Here is a 17,301-nt window from a genome sequence, read left to right as displayed (position 1 = left end):
AATGTACTGTCACAGGTGGATGAAGGTTAAACTTCATTAATGAAGGTTAAACTTCATTGGTGTTAGATTACAATCATCCCCTTCTTTCGCAAAGATGATAATGGTGATGCTATTTCACAAAAGCCATGTTCTAAAAATAATTTACTGATAAGATAATACTAAATTGCATTTGTGCTTTCAAGAGACAATTTTTGTATTTACAGCATTGTGTTTGAGTATGATATGTGATGCATAAAATATCATTTAGTGTGCATCTCAGCCCAAGACCAATACTTTATACTGCCGAATTTAAATACCAAATGGACATAGAGAGCCTAAGCTCCTCACATCATCATCTTATTTCCTAAATTATCATTTTTGAGATACAGCCCCTCGCAAATCAATGTTGATTAGATGGAAAAAAGGTTAAGAAAAAAAATTCAAACAGATTGCTCTACATCTATATGCTCTTAACCCTCTCTATTGTGTCGAAACTTCTCTCCTTTCACTTTTGTAAGGTTCCCCAAGCAGCTTCTACTTTCCTCTATTTGAATCCTCTGTAGCAATAAGAAAATACTTGTATGACATGAATAATTTTGAACGGTACATAGCACAGACTAAAAAAATAAATAAATAAATAAAAGAACGAAATCATTGTGAAGAGTGTGAGGTGTATGAAGAAAAGTGGGATGAATGGAGAAAATGTAAGGTTTATGTTGAGTGTGGAGTGTAAGGGCGCTTATGGAAAAGTATGTGAGAATGTATTAAGACAAATTTTAATTGAAAAAGCAAATGTAGAGTTTATTAAGAATGTAGGATGTATTCAACAATGTATAAGTGTTAATATAATAAGCCTAAAAAAACTTGATGTATGAAATTATGAAAATCACTAAAGGGAAAACTTTGTCGTGAATGAGACTGTTTCATCAATCACGTGGTTGAGTTGAGTGAATTTAGTTTTTAATCTATTTTGTTTTTGAAAAGGAAGAAATATATTGTACGGCTATTAGAGTTCTAAAAGACAGCAGCATATGATATATCCATTTTTTGTGCAGCCAGAAATTACGATTGGAAAAAGTCCTTGGTTTGCAAAGTTAAATGTAGAGAGAAAGGGTGTGATCTCAAGTCTCTCTCTCTCTCCTCGGAACCAACTGTCAAGTGTCACTCTCCCGTGAGATCAGCTTTGCGTTGCATTTCCTCCTCATTCTCCAAAAATAATATGTAAATAAATCTGTGTTTAATTCAATTCATAGAAAGGGAAAAAGAAATCTGCTTTTTGTTTTTTTCGAATCAAACAAATGACCATCTCTGATATTTTCAATCTGTTTTGCATCTGATTGTATTAGTTGGCCACTGTTGCTTTTACTCGTGTTTTGATATGATAAAACGAGCGAGCCAACCGACTCGGAACAAAGGAACCAAAAGCTTTCGGTTCATGTGAGTGAAGCTCTGTTTTGATTTTCTTGGTTTTGATTTGGGTTTGTCTTAATTTTCTCGGGAAACAAACAGTGGAATGGAATTCCCCTTCTGGGTTTCGTAAATTTCACTGCTTTTTTCTTTTCTGACCATTATTATTGTTTGTGATTTGTTCATGCTTCTTAATTACTCATTTCTCAATTGCGCAGGACCAGAAACTGATAGAAACTTGAGATCTGGGTCCGATCAGTTTTTGAAGAAAAAGAAAATGGTGGAATTGGGATTGTTGTCCGGAAGCAGCAGCAAGTATAGTAGTTGTAAGCCGGTGAATGTGAGCTTCAGGATACCGTATTACACTGAGTGGGGTCAAAGCCTGCTGGTGTGCGGCTCCGAGCCGGTGCTTGGTTCATGGAATATCAAAAAGGGTCTGCAACTGAGCCCTGTCCACCATGGGAAGGAGCTCATATGGTTTGGGAACATCTCTGTTCCAAGTGGCTTCAAATGTGACTACACTTACTATGTCGTCGATGAGAAGCGAAACGTTCTGAGATGGGAAATGGGAGATAAGCGTAAAGTATTATTGCCTGAGGGGATCCAAGATGGAGAGGCAGTGGAGCTTCATGACCTTTGGCAGGTCTCTTTCTTTCTTTCTTTCTCGACCTTTTCGGTTATTAATAATTTTTGTTTACCATTAACTTAATAATCCCTTTTACTTTTATTGCCTGATTCTGGTTTTTTTTTAATTTTTAATTTTTGTATTTTTTATGATTGACACAGTAAGAGTTAGCCATTGGATGGTATAGGATATTGGGAATGTTATAGTAATTGCTTTCTTTTTGTGATATGATTCGTTCAGTCGCTGTGACTGTGATTGAATAAAGAAAAAGATAGAACAAATTCGGAATCTTGCAACATTCCACCAGAAATTGTGGTTTCTTAATCTTAGTGTTTTTTGTGTTTGGTTTCTTTGCTTTCTTTTAATCAAAATTTGGCCTCTAGCCTTTTAAGCTTTAATTAAAAACTTTAGAGATGCCATGTTAGAACTGAGTAGTATTTCTATTTATTTTTAATAATATTATCTTCCACTTAGCTGCTTTCCTCCAGTTGTTAGAACATAACATGCAGAGTAATGTTAGGTTCATCAACAACTTGATCTAAAAGCTCTGTTCAAATCCAGGTGGGTGCCGATTCACTTCCTTTTAGAAGTGCGTTCAAAGACGTCATCTTTGATTCGAAATTCAGTTTGGACATTGAAGTACCTCCTGGAGTCATCCAAAACACTTTGGACCAGGATGGTAATTGTACTCGAATTGAAGATTATGGTTACTGCTCATGTAATATTACATTTTCATATTCTCTTCTTTGGCTAAATCATGTGATATGTGCCTTCCCATTGACAGATTCTGTTCTTGTCCATTTCAAAATCAGCTGTCCAAACATAGAAGAAGAAACAGCGGTAACTGCCCCTTATTCTCTAGTCAATTGTTCATACTTATCTGCAACCATGCTTGCTAAAAATATAATTTTTTTCAATCAAGGTGGGGTTACTACCTGAAAGATATCCAAGCTTGATTATTGCAGTTTTTTATTTTTCGTCAAAACTGTTGCAGATATTTATTATTGGTAACACCTCAAAGTTGGGACAGTGGAATGTTCAGAATGGGCTTAAACTAAGCTACGCTGGTGAATCCATTTGGCATGCTGACTGTGTTTTGCCGAAGAGTGATTTCCCTATAAGATATCCTTGTCAAAGCTTTATCTTGGACAATTTGACCTTATCCTTATCATTAAATTTTAATGTGTTATGGTTATTGTTAGACCATCCCTCTCTTTCTTCCTTAACAGATGGTCCACATATAAGTATTGCAAATATGGCAACGCAGGAAACTTTTCTCCAGAAAATGGTCCAAACCGTGACCTTGTTCTTGACTCCTCAAAAACTCAACCGAGATACATTTTTCTTTCAGATGGCATGATGCGAGTAAGCTAGTGAACTCCTACTTACCCTGAATTATGATTAAGTAAACATTCAGTTGCATAATGGAGAAAATATATAAGCACGTGTTGTAGCGCAAGTGTTCCTCTGTGTTGATCATTGTTTTTTGGATTGATGATGTTAGGAAATGCCTTGGCGGGGTGCTGGTGTTGCAATCCCAATGTTTTCTGTTAGATCAGAAAATGATCTTGGAGTTGGAGAGTTTCTTGACCTGAAATTAGTTGTTGACTGGGCTGCAGATTCTGGCTTTCATTTGGTTCAGCTTTTACCTATTAATGATACATCAGTGCATGGAATGTGGTGGGATTCATACCCCTACAGGTATGTTGACACCTCATTATCATATTACTATAACGTTTTTGTCTTGATGCCATTGGCTATTTATAGAAGCTAAATCAAAGTTTGATGCATAAAACTGGCTTGAAATTTTGTAGGGAGACAATTTCGGTTGTTTGCCACTTTTAGCTGGATAATATGTGCAGTCTTAAGTTCCTATGTCTCTGATTATTATCTAAACATTAAATCCAATATCATAAATGGGAAAAGCTTTCTTGTTGTATTGAATAGCAATTGCCTTGGAAAAGTAATTTCCATCTGGTGGTTTCATCTTCTCTAGCTCCCTGAGGGCCTGAACGGTACACCAATTTGATCTAAGGAAGGGAGGGTGGATAATTGGAAAAATGGATGGGGAAATTACATGGGAAGAGTAAAGCAATCAGGAAAGGATGTTATTATCTCTTTTCTTGGTTGGCATAAAGAAAGGAGAAGTGGTAAGGAAGGGGAAAAAAAGTGTAGATATAAGTTAGCAGATATACCTCGTTTCAAGTGGGGTTTGTTGGAGGATAAGAAGGATCAAGAACAAATTGAGACGACTCTTCACCTTACCTTTCCACTTTAAACTCCCTCCCAACCAAAAAATGAAAACGCTCTCATTTCTCCCCACCTTCCCCTCGTCCTGATCCTTTTCTCTCTCCCTCCGGTCCAATAGAGTACAAAACTACCCTTTTTATCTTCATATTTTTTCGATTACAAAACCACCTTGTTGTATTCTGTTCATTGTTCGCTGACTAAAATGCACATCAAAATTGCATTGTTTTCTTCTATGATACTCATGTTATTATTTTGAAAGTTTCATCTCATTCAAAGTTTGGCTTTCATTTCTTCATCATGCAGCTCACTTTCTGTATTTGCATTGCATCCTTTATACCTGAGAGTACAGGAACTTTCAGAAAGTATGTCTTCGGATATCAAGGTGATCCTTATAATTATTTTTTTTTACTTGTATAATAAGACAAACTTGAGTAATTATTATGCTTTCCTATGAAGGATGCTAAATTGTCACTTGATTCCTGATTTTTCCTTCGTTTTTTCATTATTATCACTTGATTCCTGATTTTTTTCCTTCGTTTTCTTTCTTATAGCTCGAGATTGAGAAGGCAAAAGAACAATTGGATGGAAAGGTAGTTCCTTACAAGATTATATTTATTTCTTGCATATCATTACATCACATTAATGAGTTTACTATTCTAACTATGAATGACTAGTACATTAGTAGGCAAGCTGGACCAGACTTTGAAATTTGAAAAACATTTCGTGCAAGAGGCCTTCTCTGTTCATTAGTGATGGTATTATCTTTGAACAAGTAGGGGAAGGTACAAGTTTGGCACAAAATAATTACAATTCAACTATTAAGAGGCTTGTTTTCCTGAACGTCTATTAAGAGGCTTATTTTGATTGACAACCACTACAAGATAAACCATTTTTTATTTTTCCTATTTTTTCGATTTTTATTTATTAATTTAATAACTTTTTATAGTTTCTTTTATTGTTTCTCATCGATTTGCGGGTCCATCTACTGCCATGTCAATACCTCTTGATGACAAGGCTGAAGGTATAATCTGTCCTCAAACAAAAGTTTGTATATGAAAAATGTCAAGAAAAAAACTATAGGTGGTAAAGGCTGAAAACGGTTAAACTTCCAGATAGCAAAATGGAAATAACCCTATTAAAGACCACAAGATTTTAGGATGGGCAGGAGACCCAGTTTTGAATCATAGCTTGTTTCAAAGAGAGTCAAAAGCATTTTATGAGGTTTTAGGAAACCCTAGTCAACTCTGACCCATTGAAGGTATTCGCACTAGTCATAAAAGTAGAATAAGGCAGAATCCTTGTTCTGTGTCTTTTCATCCATGAGAAGAAAGACATGAGATGAGAACCTGAGTAAGAAGAGAAATGACACGAGATCTGGGCAAGAAGATTAATGGAACCTATGGAACAGTAACAAAAAAGAAGTATGTTTTCTTCTTTTTTTTATTTTTCCTTTTTATGGTCAAAGAAGGGTAAGGGTGGTAGTGGTTTAGGTCTCCAGCGTTACCCTACTACCATGTTTAAAAAGAGAAACACTTGCATTTCAGTTTCGAATGGAAGTACTACATTTTTTTATAGAGTTCCAGGACATAAATTCCTCTAGTAATCAACTCTATGAATTATACCATAATTTTGGAAAGATGCCTGATAATCAACCATTAACCTTAATTCCTAATATTCATTATGTATCACTGATAACTTGCAAGCCAGTTTCCGGAGGATCAGTTGTACCCACGGATATAATATGATCTCTAGTCACAGGAGGTTCTGCCTAGCTAATTTCAAGGTGCAGGTGGTCTGTAGACTCTGTATTAATCTGTTTTTATGTGTCTGCATTTGTCTGCCTCACCACGTGCTGGATGTGGCTCCATGTCATGTGAAGGAGAGTGTTTGGTTGATATACATTGTTTACCTATTTCCCAATGCCTTAAGCTCTTATGGTTTGTTGTCTTACGGAAACATGGGTCTGCGTTTCCAAACATTATTACATCAAAGTGGAAAAACCTATACTGCACCAAACATGGAACCATGTAGTAGCAATGCAGTCCAGGCTAAAGTTAAATCCATTTATTGTTCTAAACAAGAACTTTGTCTGATGAAAGACAATGATCACAAATTCTTATTCGAAAAATATGTTTTTCATCCAAATCGTGTAGGGTCCACTCTGGACATGAGAATCATAAAAGATTATCTAATGATGACAAACAAATTGTTATTTATTTATTATTTCCTTTCTTTTATGTTTTTCTTTTTGCCGCTAAATGTTATCCTTTGTTCTGAAAATGAAAAGATGACATTCTTATGTATTGGAGTGTGAATATTTATATGTATTGGAGTGTGAATATTTAGATGTAATCAGGTTACCTCAAAAATAGCACATGACTGTTGAGGACCATCTGTTTCACCCAAAGGTTGGAAATCTTTGGTAGTTCTGTTTTTTCTTGATGACATGAAAATATTATTAACAAATTTCATGGACATAAGTATGATGGTCTCTAAATAACACTAAGTATACAAAGTGATTTTGAAGTTAACATATTTTAGTTTGCATCTGTGTAGGATGTTGATTATGAGGCTACCTTGACTACCAAACTTTCTATTGCGAATAAAGTATTTGCTCAAGAGAAGGATTTGATTCTTAACTCCAGTTCCTTCCAGAATTTTTTTTCTGAGAATCAGGTTACATAGTTTTAACTCTTTTTCTTGCTATTATAATAATATTTGCTTATTTTAGAAGTTTTCGGCTTCCCTTTTCAACTTGAAGTGCTAAGATTTTCTCTATTGATCATTGGTTATAGGATTGGCTAAAACCCTATGCGGCCTTCTGTTTTTTACGGGACTTCTTTGAAACATCAGATCACAGTCAATGGGGTCGGTTTTCTCATTTTTCAAAAGAAAAGGTGATCACCCTTCTTTGTGTTAAACTGGGAATTGGACTTTTTTTTTTCCTTTGTCAACTGTGTGGTACTACCTTTCATATATATTGCTAATTAGTTCAAAATTTGAGTTCTGATTATATAGATATTATAATATTAAAGCTCCAACATTCGGCTTTCTCTTTCTGACAGCTAGAGAAACTCAGCTCCAAAGACAGCTGTCACTATGACATAATCTGCTTCCATTATTATGTCCAATTTCATTTGTATGGACAAGTAAGTAGTATTTATTCTAACTATTAGCAACATCTGCACGTTCTGTTAGATATCCAATTTCACCGTGGCATCCATTGTTGATTTCTTTGGTGATTTCATGAATGGCAGCTCTCAGAAGCTGCAGATTATGCAAGAAGGAAAGGTGTAATATTGAAAGGAGATCTACCTATTGGTGTTGACAGAAACAGTGTGGATACGTGGGTCAATCCAAATTTGTTCCGCATGAACACATCCACTGGAGCTCCTCCAGATTATTTTGATAAAAATGGGCAGAATTGGGGTTTCCCTACCTACAATTGGGAGGAGATGTCGAAAGACAACTATGCATGGTGGCGTGCTCGTTTGACACAGGTTTTTCTTGCTAGATTTCCCTATTATTCCTTCTTTATTGTACCTTTGTTTGTTGCTTGCATTTTAGATAAATATCTTTCTATGTTTTATATGACAGATGGCAAAATACTTTACCGCTTACAGAATTGATCACATTTTGGGTTTCTTTCGTATCTGGGAGCTCCCAGAACATGCCATGACTGGTCTTGTTGGGAAATTTCGACCTTCCATTCCACTAAGTCAGGTAGACTTGTTAGTCAAATATCATTTGGCAAGATGAGACAATGGCTACAACATTGTGACTTGTTATCAAGGATTAATTTTTCTTCATTTTCAAAGTTAGTTCACAAAAATTAATCCTTCTGTTGTAGGAGGAACTTGAAAGAGAGGGCATATGGGATTTTGATCGCTTGAGTCGCCCATATATTCTGCAGGAATATTTACAGGTAACCAAGTCTTCCTAGTCATCTATAATTTACTTCTCCTAATTTATTATCAACTTATTACAGATTTGCAGCTGAACTATGATTACCTTTATGATTTTATCTTACTTTTGTAAGCTTTGTTGTCTTTTATTCTTGTCTTTATCGATCCCTTTTGTGTTCTATAAATTTTACTTTCTTGTTTCAGGATAAATTTGGAGCTTCATGGACTTTTATTGCCTCAAATTTTCTAAATGAATATCAGAAGAACCGCTATGAGGTGAAAATTATTGGTTAATCTTGGAGATTTTTATCTGCATTTTCATTAATAACCATTAATCACTCACTCATGATCTCAGATGAGATTTCTTCCCTATTCTGAACTTTGTATGCCCTGTAGATGCACCTGAAGAAATATGGACAACGTCATCGATATTGTTGATAAAGAGTGTTTGATTACCTCTATTCCCAAATTTGAAGCTGTTAGGATGTAGGCTAACAATACTTTTATATTCTAACACTCCTCACATGTGCCTCTCTCTCCACCATTAGAGCTTAAACTTATGGAATTGAATTTATAGTGGGAGCGTGCTATTGTAGGGATTCCAACTCATGGCCTCTTGCCTTGATGTCATGATAAAGTTTGTTCTTTTACCACTTCTGCCAAAAGCTTAAACTGTTGGGATGTGGGGCAGTAATTATGTTCATTCTATTGTACAGCTACATTTTGAAAGCATGGAGATTTGGGCTGGTTAAAAAGTTAGTTTTAAACAATTTGAACCATAGATAAACTTCAGGCTCTGAAATCCAACACTCCTACTTCAGTCCTTTGTATGATCATTACTTCTAGTATTTTTCTTCAGTGTCCATTACTTCTTGTATTTTCTGTTGTAGTCGACCACGGAATTAAACTTTGTATTCAAGAACATTTTTTCTTTCCCATTATTGATTATCAGTTTAAGGAGGACTGCAACACTCAGAAAAAAATTGCTTCCAAGCTGAAATCATTTGCAGAAAGGTCTCTGTTGCAGGATGAAGAGAAGATACGGCATGAACTCTTTGATCTTATACAGGTTGCTTTCCTATCAAAGAGTTTCACACTGTTAATTCTAGACTGATGTTCCTTTGATCTTATACAGGTAGCAAATGCTAATAATATAAGGCTAGTGACTTACCATGTCAATGTTATGTCAGCATTATCAGTTAGGCTTGTTATTAGTCAGTTAAGTTGAGTTAACATAATTACATTGGATGAATGAACACAATTCTAATGTACTTCTCAGAACTTTTATGTAAGTGTTGCAAACCTGTTTCTAGAAAATGATTCTACAAAATGAAAACAAGAAAACTGGATTCTTCTAGACATATGCTAGAAGCTTTTCGTGTGTTTCCCAAGTATTTTAAAGGGATTGCCACTGGTACTGCTGTTCGTTGGTTAATATTTTATGTAATTGTTATTGCAGAACATAGTTCTCATCAGAGATCCAGAAAATCCAAGGAATTTCTATCCTCGTTTCAATCTTGAAGATACACCAAGTTTTAATGATTTGGACGACCACAGGTACTTCGAAAAGTTTCTGGTTTGGGAACATGAGATTAGCTTATTTGGTCATATTATCTTGATGGAGAAGAATTTGGTAGGAGAACCACTAATAAAAAGAGCTTCAAAACTCTAAGTTTTAACAATAAGGACAAAATAAAGGGTAAAGTGAATAGTACCATGATTGACTTTTTAGTGTAAAAATGTAGTTTTTCGTTAAAGTGAACAGTACCGGAAGCTTTTCGTTAAAGTTCCCTTTTTTAAAATCAAGTCATTTGGTTTTCTTCTGTTCATTGTTACAAAAGAGTTCCCCCCTCTCACCTCTTGTCGGTTTGTGCTGATTTACTTCCATCATATATATTTTCTTATCAGTTTTTGTGTGATACAGCAAAAACGTATTGAAAAGATTATACTATGATTACTACTTCCACCGGCAAGAAAATCTTTGGCGGGAGAATGCTTTGAAAACGTTACCTGCTCTGCTTAACTCATCAGATATGCTTGCCTGTGGGGAAGATCTGGGGCTTATTCCTTCTTGTGTTCATCCTGTATGTTTGCTCAGCCTTTCCCAACTCACACGACCACTATAAACTTCAGCCTGATTTCGATATTTGTTGGCCCTCTTTGTTTTTATTGATTTCTTATTTTGTGATTGGTTTTGGATGCAGGTGATGCAAGAACTAGGATTAATAGGTTTACGCATTCAGCGCATGCCCAGTGAACCTGATTTGGAGTTTGGTATTCCTTCTCAATATGGCTATATGACAGTAAGATAATGGGTCATATTTATCGCCTTCATAATGATGGAAAGATCATGCTTCATCGATTTGCTTCCTAAGGATTAAGTTCCTAGAAATAGATTAATTTCCTCATCTTTTTAGAGAAAATGCCACTCAGAAAATCGTCTCTTGAAAGAGTGAATGGGGAACAAATTAACTTGATCCTGTTGTAGTTTTTGTAAAAACTTTAACCCTATAGAAAGCTTGGAATTTCTGTTATTTCTGTTTAAAGCATAAGTTTATTGAGATTTTGTATAAAGAAAATTTGGTCACATGGCTCAAGATCTCAACTTTCATTGAAATGTTGTTAATTCATATAACTGCATTTAGGTATGTGCTCCGTCATGCCATGACTGCTCAACCTTGCGTGCTTGGTGGGAAGAAGATGAAGAAAGAAGGCAGCGATATTTTAAGAATGTGGTGGGGTCTGACATGTCACCACCTGCTCGATGTGTTCCAGAGATTGCACATTTCATCTTAAGGCAACATGTTGAAGCACCATCAATGTGGGCCATTTTTCCGCTTCAGGTACTGTGCTGGACATTTTAATGTGTCTTTTGTGTGTTCTCAATTGGAGTTTGATACACCTTGGAAAGCACAACGCAAGACATTTTGAAAATTTGGTTCCTCCATAACAAGTCATACCATATAATACTACAGTATACAATGGTATGTTAATTATTTTGGATCCTTCCTCATGAATTCTGCACTCGATAGGATTTGTTAGCGTTGAAAGAAGAATACACAACACGCCCTGCAAAAGAGGAGACGATCAATGACCCCACAAATCCCAAACACTATTGGAGATACCGTATGTGAAGATTATGTTTTCAAGATTCAATTTGCCACTAAGTTGGCCTTGCCTTTTCTTTTCGTTGTTTATATTTTGGATGTTCACTTGTTTCAGAGATGACAAAATGCATCTTGAATTTGTGGTTTCAATTCCGTATATTGCGTTCTCAGGTGTACATGTGACAATGGAGGCTTTGATCAAGGATAATGAACTCATATCGACCATCAAGGATCTTGTCCGTTTGAGTGGAAGATCATATCCGGCAGTACAAGCTGAAAAACAACCATGTCAGGAATCAGCAGCAGTTGCAGGTACAGAGAAGCAGAAAATGTCCAGCAGCAAAGATAAGGTTCACCCGGCAGCGTCGTTGAACGGAGTTCCACAGGAGACCGTGGCTGTTCGCTGATGGTGTCCGTGTAATGTGAAGGAGCTTAGTTAATAAGCAGAAAATAAGCCGACTGTCAACAAGAATCTGCATATTGGGTGCTTGTTGAAGTCTAGATCTCTTTCCACGACCATCCAAAACCTTTTAACAATAAATAATGGAATAAGAAATAATGGTAGTACTAATATGTTGAACAATCAATAACCTATGAAATAGATTAGCTGGCCGGCTTGACGATGCTCTCTATTTTGGCCGGTTGTCCCTTCTCTTTTTTTTTTTTTTTTTTTTTTGGGAGTTGTTATTGAAACGTCATTAAGCATCATTATATATATAAATTTCTCTTGTATCTGGATAAATAACAACTTGTAACTCTAATATGAAATGACTATTCGAACCCTCATAGCTGCTCTATCCATTGTAGAACAAAACCATAAAAACACAAACAAGTTGAAGAAAATATATCTTTTGATGAACGGAACAAAAAATCTAGTTATGCTCCTCGTTCATTTGTTGATTTTCACATTCAAGAAATTATTTAAATAATGGAATAAAAATTTGACTTTTTGTAAAGCCTTGCTCTAATTGGAATTCAAGAAATAGGAAGAAAACTAGAGAATCCAACGTGACCTTATAAAAACAATTCCTACCATTTGTCCATCAGGCTTCTTAGAATCCAACATGATTGTTCAAGAAAATTTGATGGATGTTTATAAATCAAATGGTAAGATGGAGATTTTATACAACAATTTAATTCATCTTTCTTGTCTTTAAAATGTGGATTATTCTTTTGTTTGAAAGAGATGAAGAGTTTGATGTGTGGTTAATTAGTTGATGATTGTGGGGTGTGTGAGATGTGAGATGTAGGGTGTGTGAAATGTGAGGTGTGAGGTGTGAGGGGGTAGTATTGGAAAATACGTGGGGGTGTGTTAAGAAAATTTTTGATTTAAAAAGTAAATGTGGGATGTATTAAGTATGTGGTGTGTAGTTAACAAAATGTGGGGTATTAATAAAACAAGCCATGTATGTTTGGTGATTGGGTTTTTAATTTAGCCAGTTTGGCTACTGTGTTTTACAAGGTTTGCAACTTTGGTGTTGACTTTATGTTATAAATATGTTAAAATATTAATCTACTAATTAAAAATGAATAAAAAAAATACATATGTGAAAACGCAATAAGTTGCAACACAAAGCCTCGACGGGGTGAATGGGTTTAATCCAATTATCACAAACTTTAATTATTAATCACGTTGATCAGGTATGCAAAGGAAATGGAAAACAAGTGCAATGAGCGAATGCAAAAAAAATAATCAGACAAGATTGAAAGCGCATATCAATCTTGTTACGCACATAAATAAAATGCGGAAAAAAAAAATTATAGTACATAACGATCCTTGAGCACACAACCAGTGTACGCAAGCACCATGACACAACCTAAGCCTAGCACGCAAGGACACCCTCCAAGACTCCCAAGACTTAGACAACCGCTACGTGGTCTTTCACTCCGATGACATTCTCGCTTCACGACTTTTCTCCATAGGGACCAGTCACTTATAATCCACACCTCAATTCTAGGTCAGAAAAGGAAAGCTAATATAATACTGCAGCTCTGCAGGAAATCCTTCTCAATACAAGTTCTCGGAAGAGGTTTTAGAACAGAACTTCGAAAATAACTTAATTAGCTTAATTCGAATAAGAACCAATTACTTACCATTCTAAAAGTGAACTCGTGACTTAGTTACAGTAGAATAGTGATCATCGGTTGAGCTTGATCTTCGATAGCTTGAGTAGAACCAATCATAACATCTAATTGCTTGAGTACAACGAATCCTAACATCTAATAACTTGAGTAAAACCAATCCTAATAACTAAAACTCAACTTATACATAAAAGGTTTAGGCTAGGAAAATGCCAATTACAATCAATATGCACTAACAGTATGTGGCTATTCAAAATTTTTAAAATTAATCGAACAGTTTAAACATAATTTAAAAAGAAAGAGTCGAGAATCAAGCCTTCCCGGCTGTCTTCCCCACCGAAGTCCCAATCCCATGGATGTTCATTTGGTACAATGGTTTCCTCTTCACACACCAATTGAAAGGTTAGAATGCCCTCAAGTAGGAGTGGGCATTGGAACCAAACACCGAAACTAAAACACGAACTAAATCGAATCGCACCGAACAGTTTGGTGTTGCAGTTTTTGAAATGGTTTCAGTTTGAAACCTAACTGCAGTGAAGGAAAACGGTTTGGTTTCTGTTTTGGCATTTTGAAACCGCACCAAAATTGAACCACACAGCAAGATAAACAAGTAGAGTACTTATGTATATTATGCTCTCTTTTTTGTAAGCACGATAAACATAATGGCAACAAAGGTAGCGCCAAACCCAACAATTGGTTAGTGTTTCAGTGAAGAGATAACAGGATGAACAAGAATTCTTTCAAGAAAACAGAACTCTGCGAAGCACCAAGTCCTGCTAATTATGACTGTACAACAACACTTGTAACCCTTTCAACATACAATTGAATGACGTTAACTCAGGACCGAGACTACTATTTTGTTGATTTGTAACTCTCTTTTTCATATGTGGTGGCCTAGTATTTAGGGCTAGATATTTTTCCCGAAAATCTCAAAACTAAACAAAAAAATTCCGATCCCATGCCAAAATTTTTTCAAACCAATAATACTTTTCAGGACTCCATACCGAATTGATCCCGAACCTTATGGTATAGGATTCAGAATTACATATTCAATGGTTCAGGAATCCCAAACCGCCGAACCGAACCTAAATGAATATATTTATTTTGGTTGCACGCATGTTGAAAGTTGAATTTAAGTAGTTTGATGGTAGACTATATTAGAAGTATGAAATTAAGTAGTTTGGTACTTCAGAATGTCAATTTGGCTTGGTATGAATGAATTGGTCTTTCAATTGGTACGAGGTAAAAAACCTAATTTTCAATTGATATGAAATTGGTAAACAAAGTTTCAGGCCAAAAGCCCAAATTTTAGCCCACAGCCCAAAAATCTCAAGTTTCAGCCCAAAAGCCCATAACCCAAAATCTAGTTCCGATTAGACCATGGCAATTTCTTACTCGACCCGTTAACGACACAAAAATAATAGATTTCGGATCAACACGATAACTAATAGGGTTGTTATCGAGTCACATGATAAGAAAAAAGTTATTTTGATGATTTTAATATTTTAAACTACCAAAAAAACTTACTATAAAATACAATAGATATAATAGATAGGGAACTTTATATATAGAGACAAAAACTTTCATTATATTTCAAGGAACTCCACTAGTTTTTAAATAAACAACTAAAGCTTAGCCCAAAAACATGGAAACAATGTTTTAAAATACCAGCCATACTGTCATGCCCCTGGACCGGGGGTCAATAGGAAAAATAATTCCGAATCCGAAATGTGAGATAAAAGCTAACTAATTATAATAAAACTGAAATAACGGAGTGAAAAATAAAATTCTTCTTATTTAAAATAACTCAATAATTCTTTAAAAAGCTAAATAAATAAATACAAATTCTAGCCTCATATCTATTTCGTCTCATCCCGTCTACCCTTTTGATAGTTTAGTTAGTAAACCTGTATAACAATAGAGGGGTGAACTTCAACAGCTCAGTAGGGACATAACCTTATCACAATAAATTGACAATATTAAATTAAGTGTAATAAAATCATGTAATCAAGTACGAAATCATTATCATCAACAATGCATGAGTGCGATACAATACTCTTCATCTCTACCCGTTAATTTATATAATAAAACACACGGACCTGCATGTCCCATACCGTGCATTTTACCTTTGCAGTGGTGGTTCGAATGTTTTAATATACAAATTAACCCCATGTAACTCAATCATCCCAATTTCCCCTTTTGTTAGTCATCTTGCCAAAACCCTTCGTCGCCAGTCCCGAATTACCCTTAAAGAATCTGTGCACTGTGGGCTCACTTGAGACCTGGTACCTACTAAGAGTTTGGCTCAACTACACAAAAGATCATTTCCATTACCCTCTTTCCAAATTCCTTTCTCACCAACAAAGTTCCAACCACTATTGACACATGAGTGATGCACAAGTAACGTTATTACATCTTTCACATGTCACAATATATCTCAACGAAAAACATTCTAGTAGCACTAACAAGTAAACAACGAACTGAAGCAATAATCCAAACAATGTCCAACCACATTAATCAACCAACACAAATATAGTACTTCACGAAATTTAATAGCATCAATATCTGTAAAGGTCTGCCGTATTTCCCCTACCTGGATTCCAAAGCATTGCTCAAAGTGACGTAATAGTCAAACATGCCAATTCATCTCGTAATTCCTATTTACAAGTATCACGTTATCAACCTAAGCATATTGTATAATACCTCAAATTCAATTATAGTTAAAGCACATCGAAATACTTTAGCCTCAAGTTATACAAAAGCTTTTGTCCGACTTGTATATATATAGTTCCAACTCTAAATGCATACTTTATTTGATCAAGCTATACATAACACGTGTGTGTGTGTGTGTATTATACACCTGTATTTTCCCTTCCAACAGACTGGGCCAATTCTAATTTAATAAAACAACTCATTCATTTCCAACAAATTGAACCAATTTGTATACATATAATCTAATACAACATGCTGCTTCGTTTGACACACATAGCTAGAGAAAATCAAATAACTATACACGTATATAGTCTGGAGATGGAAGTCCTAGCCGCATACATATGCAGAAAAAACCAGTTTTGATAACAGTGGTTAGTCTACGGTAGAAAGTCTAATACTGTATAAGATTAGGATTCCTTAAAACTAATAGGAAATATACAAATAGCTATGAAACTATACATGATAAAAGAATCTTTACACAGGAATGGCAATTTGCCGATTGAATCAATGACACCGAAGTGATGATGTAGACAAAAGCAGGAATCAAACTCCTGTTCGTTGCTAGAACAAGAAAGAGATACCAAGAACACCTTTATCAATCAAGACATCGAAAAATTGGGAGAGAGTTCTAATATAAATCCTCTCAGCAAAACATTCAGTTCAACCTCTCTTTGTCTCTCTCTCTCTCCCCGACTCTATTCGTTGAGTAAGAAAGAACCCCCTTCCTATCTAATGCTAAACTCATATATATAGGCATCATATATTCCAAACTTACACCGCCTACAACCTCCTATTTCTTTGGGTCCAATCATGACTCGGCATGTGGTTAAATTGCCACTAACCTAATCAGAACAGCCCCTTTGCTGTCTAACTCCAGCTACTGTCACGTGGAAAAATCAGCCACACCTTGGCTTACACATGGCACTTCATCATTGGTTCAGCTTGTAAATTCCATTAAAAATTCATCTAAGCTCTGAAAAATGATACGAACTCGCAGTGACGTTCACTACCTTCATATGAAAACCTTTTCAATAAATAAGCACAAAATATTTTTCCAAATATTTCTTTTCTTCGATAATAAATTCTTGGGATATTACACATACCCTTAAGGCTTTAGGGCTGTTAATAGAACTCAAACCTCATAACTCCAACAAAATTAATGTGTCATAAACTCAACACATCTTCAACTATTTCTACAAAATCAGTTCAACTCGTCCTTGACCGTAGTAAACCC

At 35.4% G+C, this 17,301-nt stretch overlaps 1 protein-coding gene across 2 annotated transcripts; it reads left to right on the top strand.

Moving 5' to 3' along the window:
* The first annotated feature begins 1,159 nt into the window (after nucleotides 1-1,159).
* Nucleotides 1,160-11,921, top strand: LOC114822990 (4-alpha-glucanotransferase DPE2). Of its 2 annotated transcripts, XM_070809938.1 has the most exons (24): nucleotides 1,160-1,200; nucleotides 1,326-1,416; nucleotides 1,605-2,029; nucleotides 2,573-2,690; nucleotides 2,796-2,851; nucleotides 3,006-3,133; nucleotides 3,250-3,376; nucleotides 3,516-3,712; nucleotides 4,565-4,643; nucleotides 4,813-4,851; nucleotides 6,818-6,937; nucleotides 7,057-7,158; nucleotides 7,327-7,410; nucleotides 7,519-7,761; nucleotides 7,859-7,984; nucleotides 8,112-8,186; nucleotides 8,371-8,442; nucleotides 9,119-9,235; nucleotides 9,626-9,723; nucleotides 10,091-10,250; nucleotides 10,371-10,469; nucleotides 10,812-11,009; nucleotides 11,199-11,292; nucleotides 11,445-11,921. In XM_070809938.1, exons 3-24 carry the CDS (start codon nucleotides 1,664-1,666, stop codon nucleotides 11,678-11,680), a joined length of 2,934 nt encoding a protein of 977 aa, XP_070666039.1. In that variant the 5' UTR covers nucleotides 1,160-1,200; nucleotides 1,326-1,416; nucleotides 1,605-1,663; the 3' UTR covers nucleotides 11,681-11,921. The 2 variants fall into 2 exon arrangements, with proteins under 2 accessions (XP_070666039.1, XP_070666038.1); XM_070809937.1 differs by lacking the exon at nucleotides 1,160-1,200 and having other exon boundaries at nucleotides 1,275-1,416; nucleotides 3,006-3,137; nucleotides 3,254-3,376.
* Nucleotides 11,922-17,301: the final 5,380 nt, after the last annotated feature.

This window comes from Malus domestica, chromosome 12 (assembly GCF_042453785.1).
Source record: "Malus domestica chromosome 12, GDT2T_hap1".
In the NCBI taxonomy this organism is placed as follows: domain Eukaryota; kingdom Viridiplantae; phylum Streptophyta; class Magnoliopsida; order Rosales; family Rosaceae; genus Malus; species Malus domestica.
Note: the sequence above shows the minus strand (reverse complement) of the source record. Positions and strands in the feature narration are given on the sequence as shown.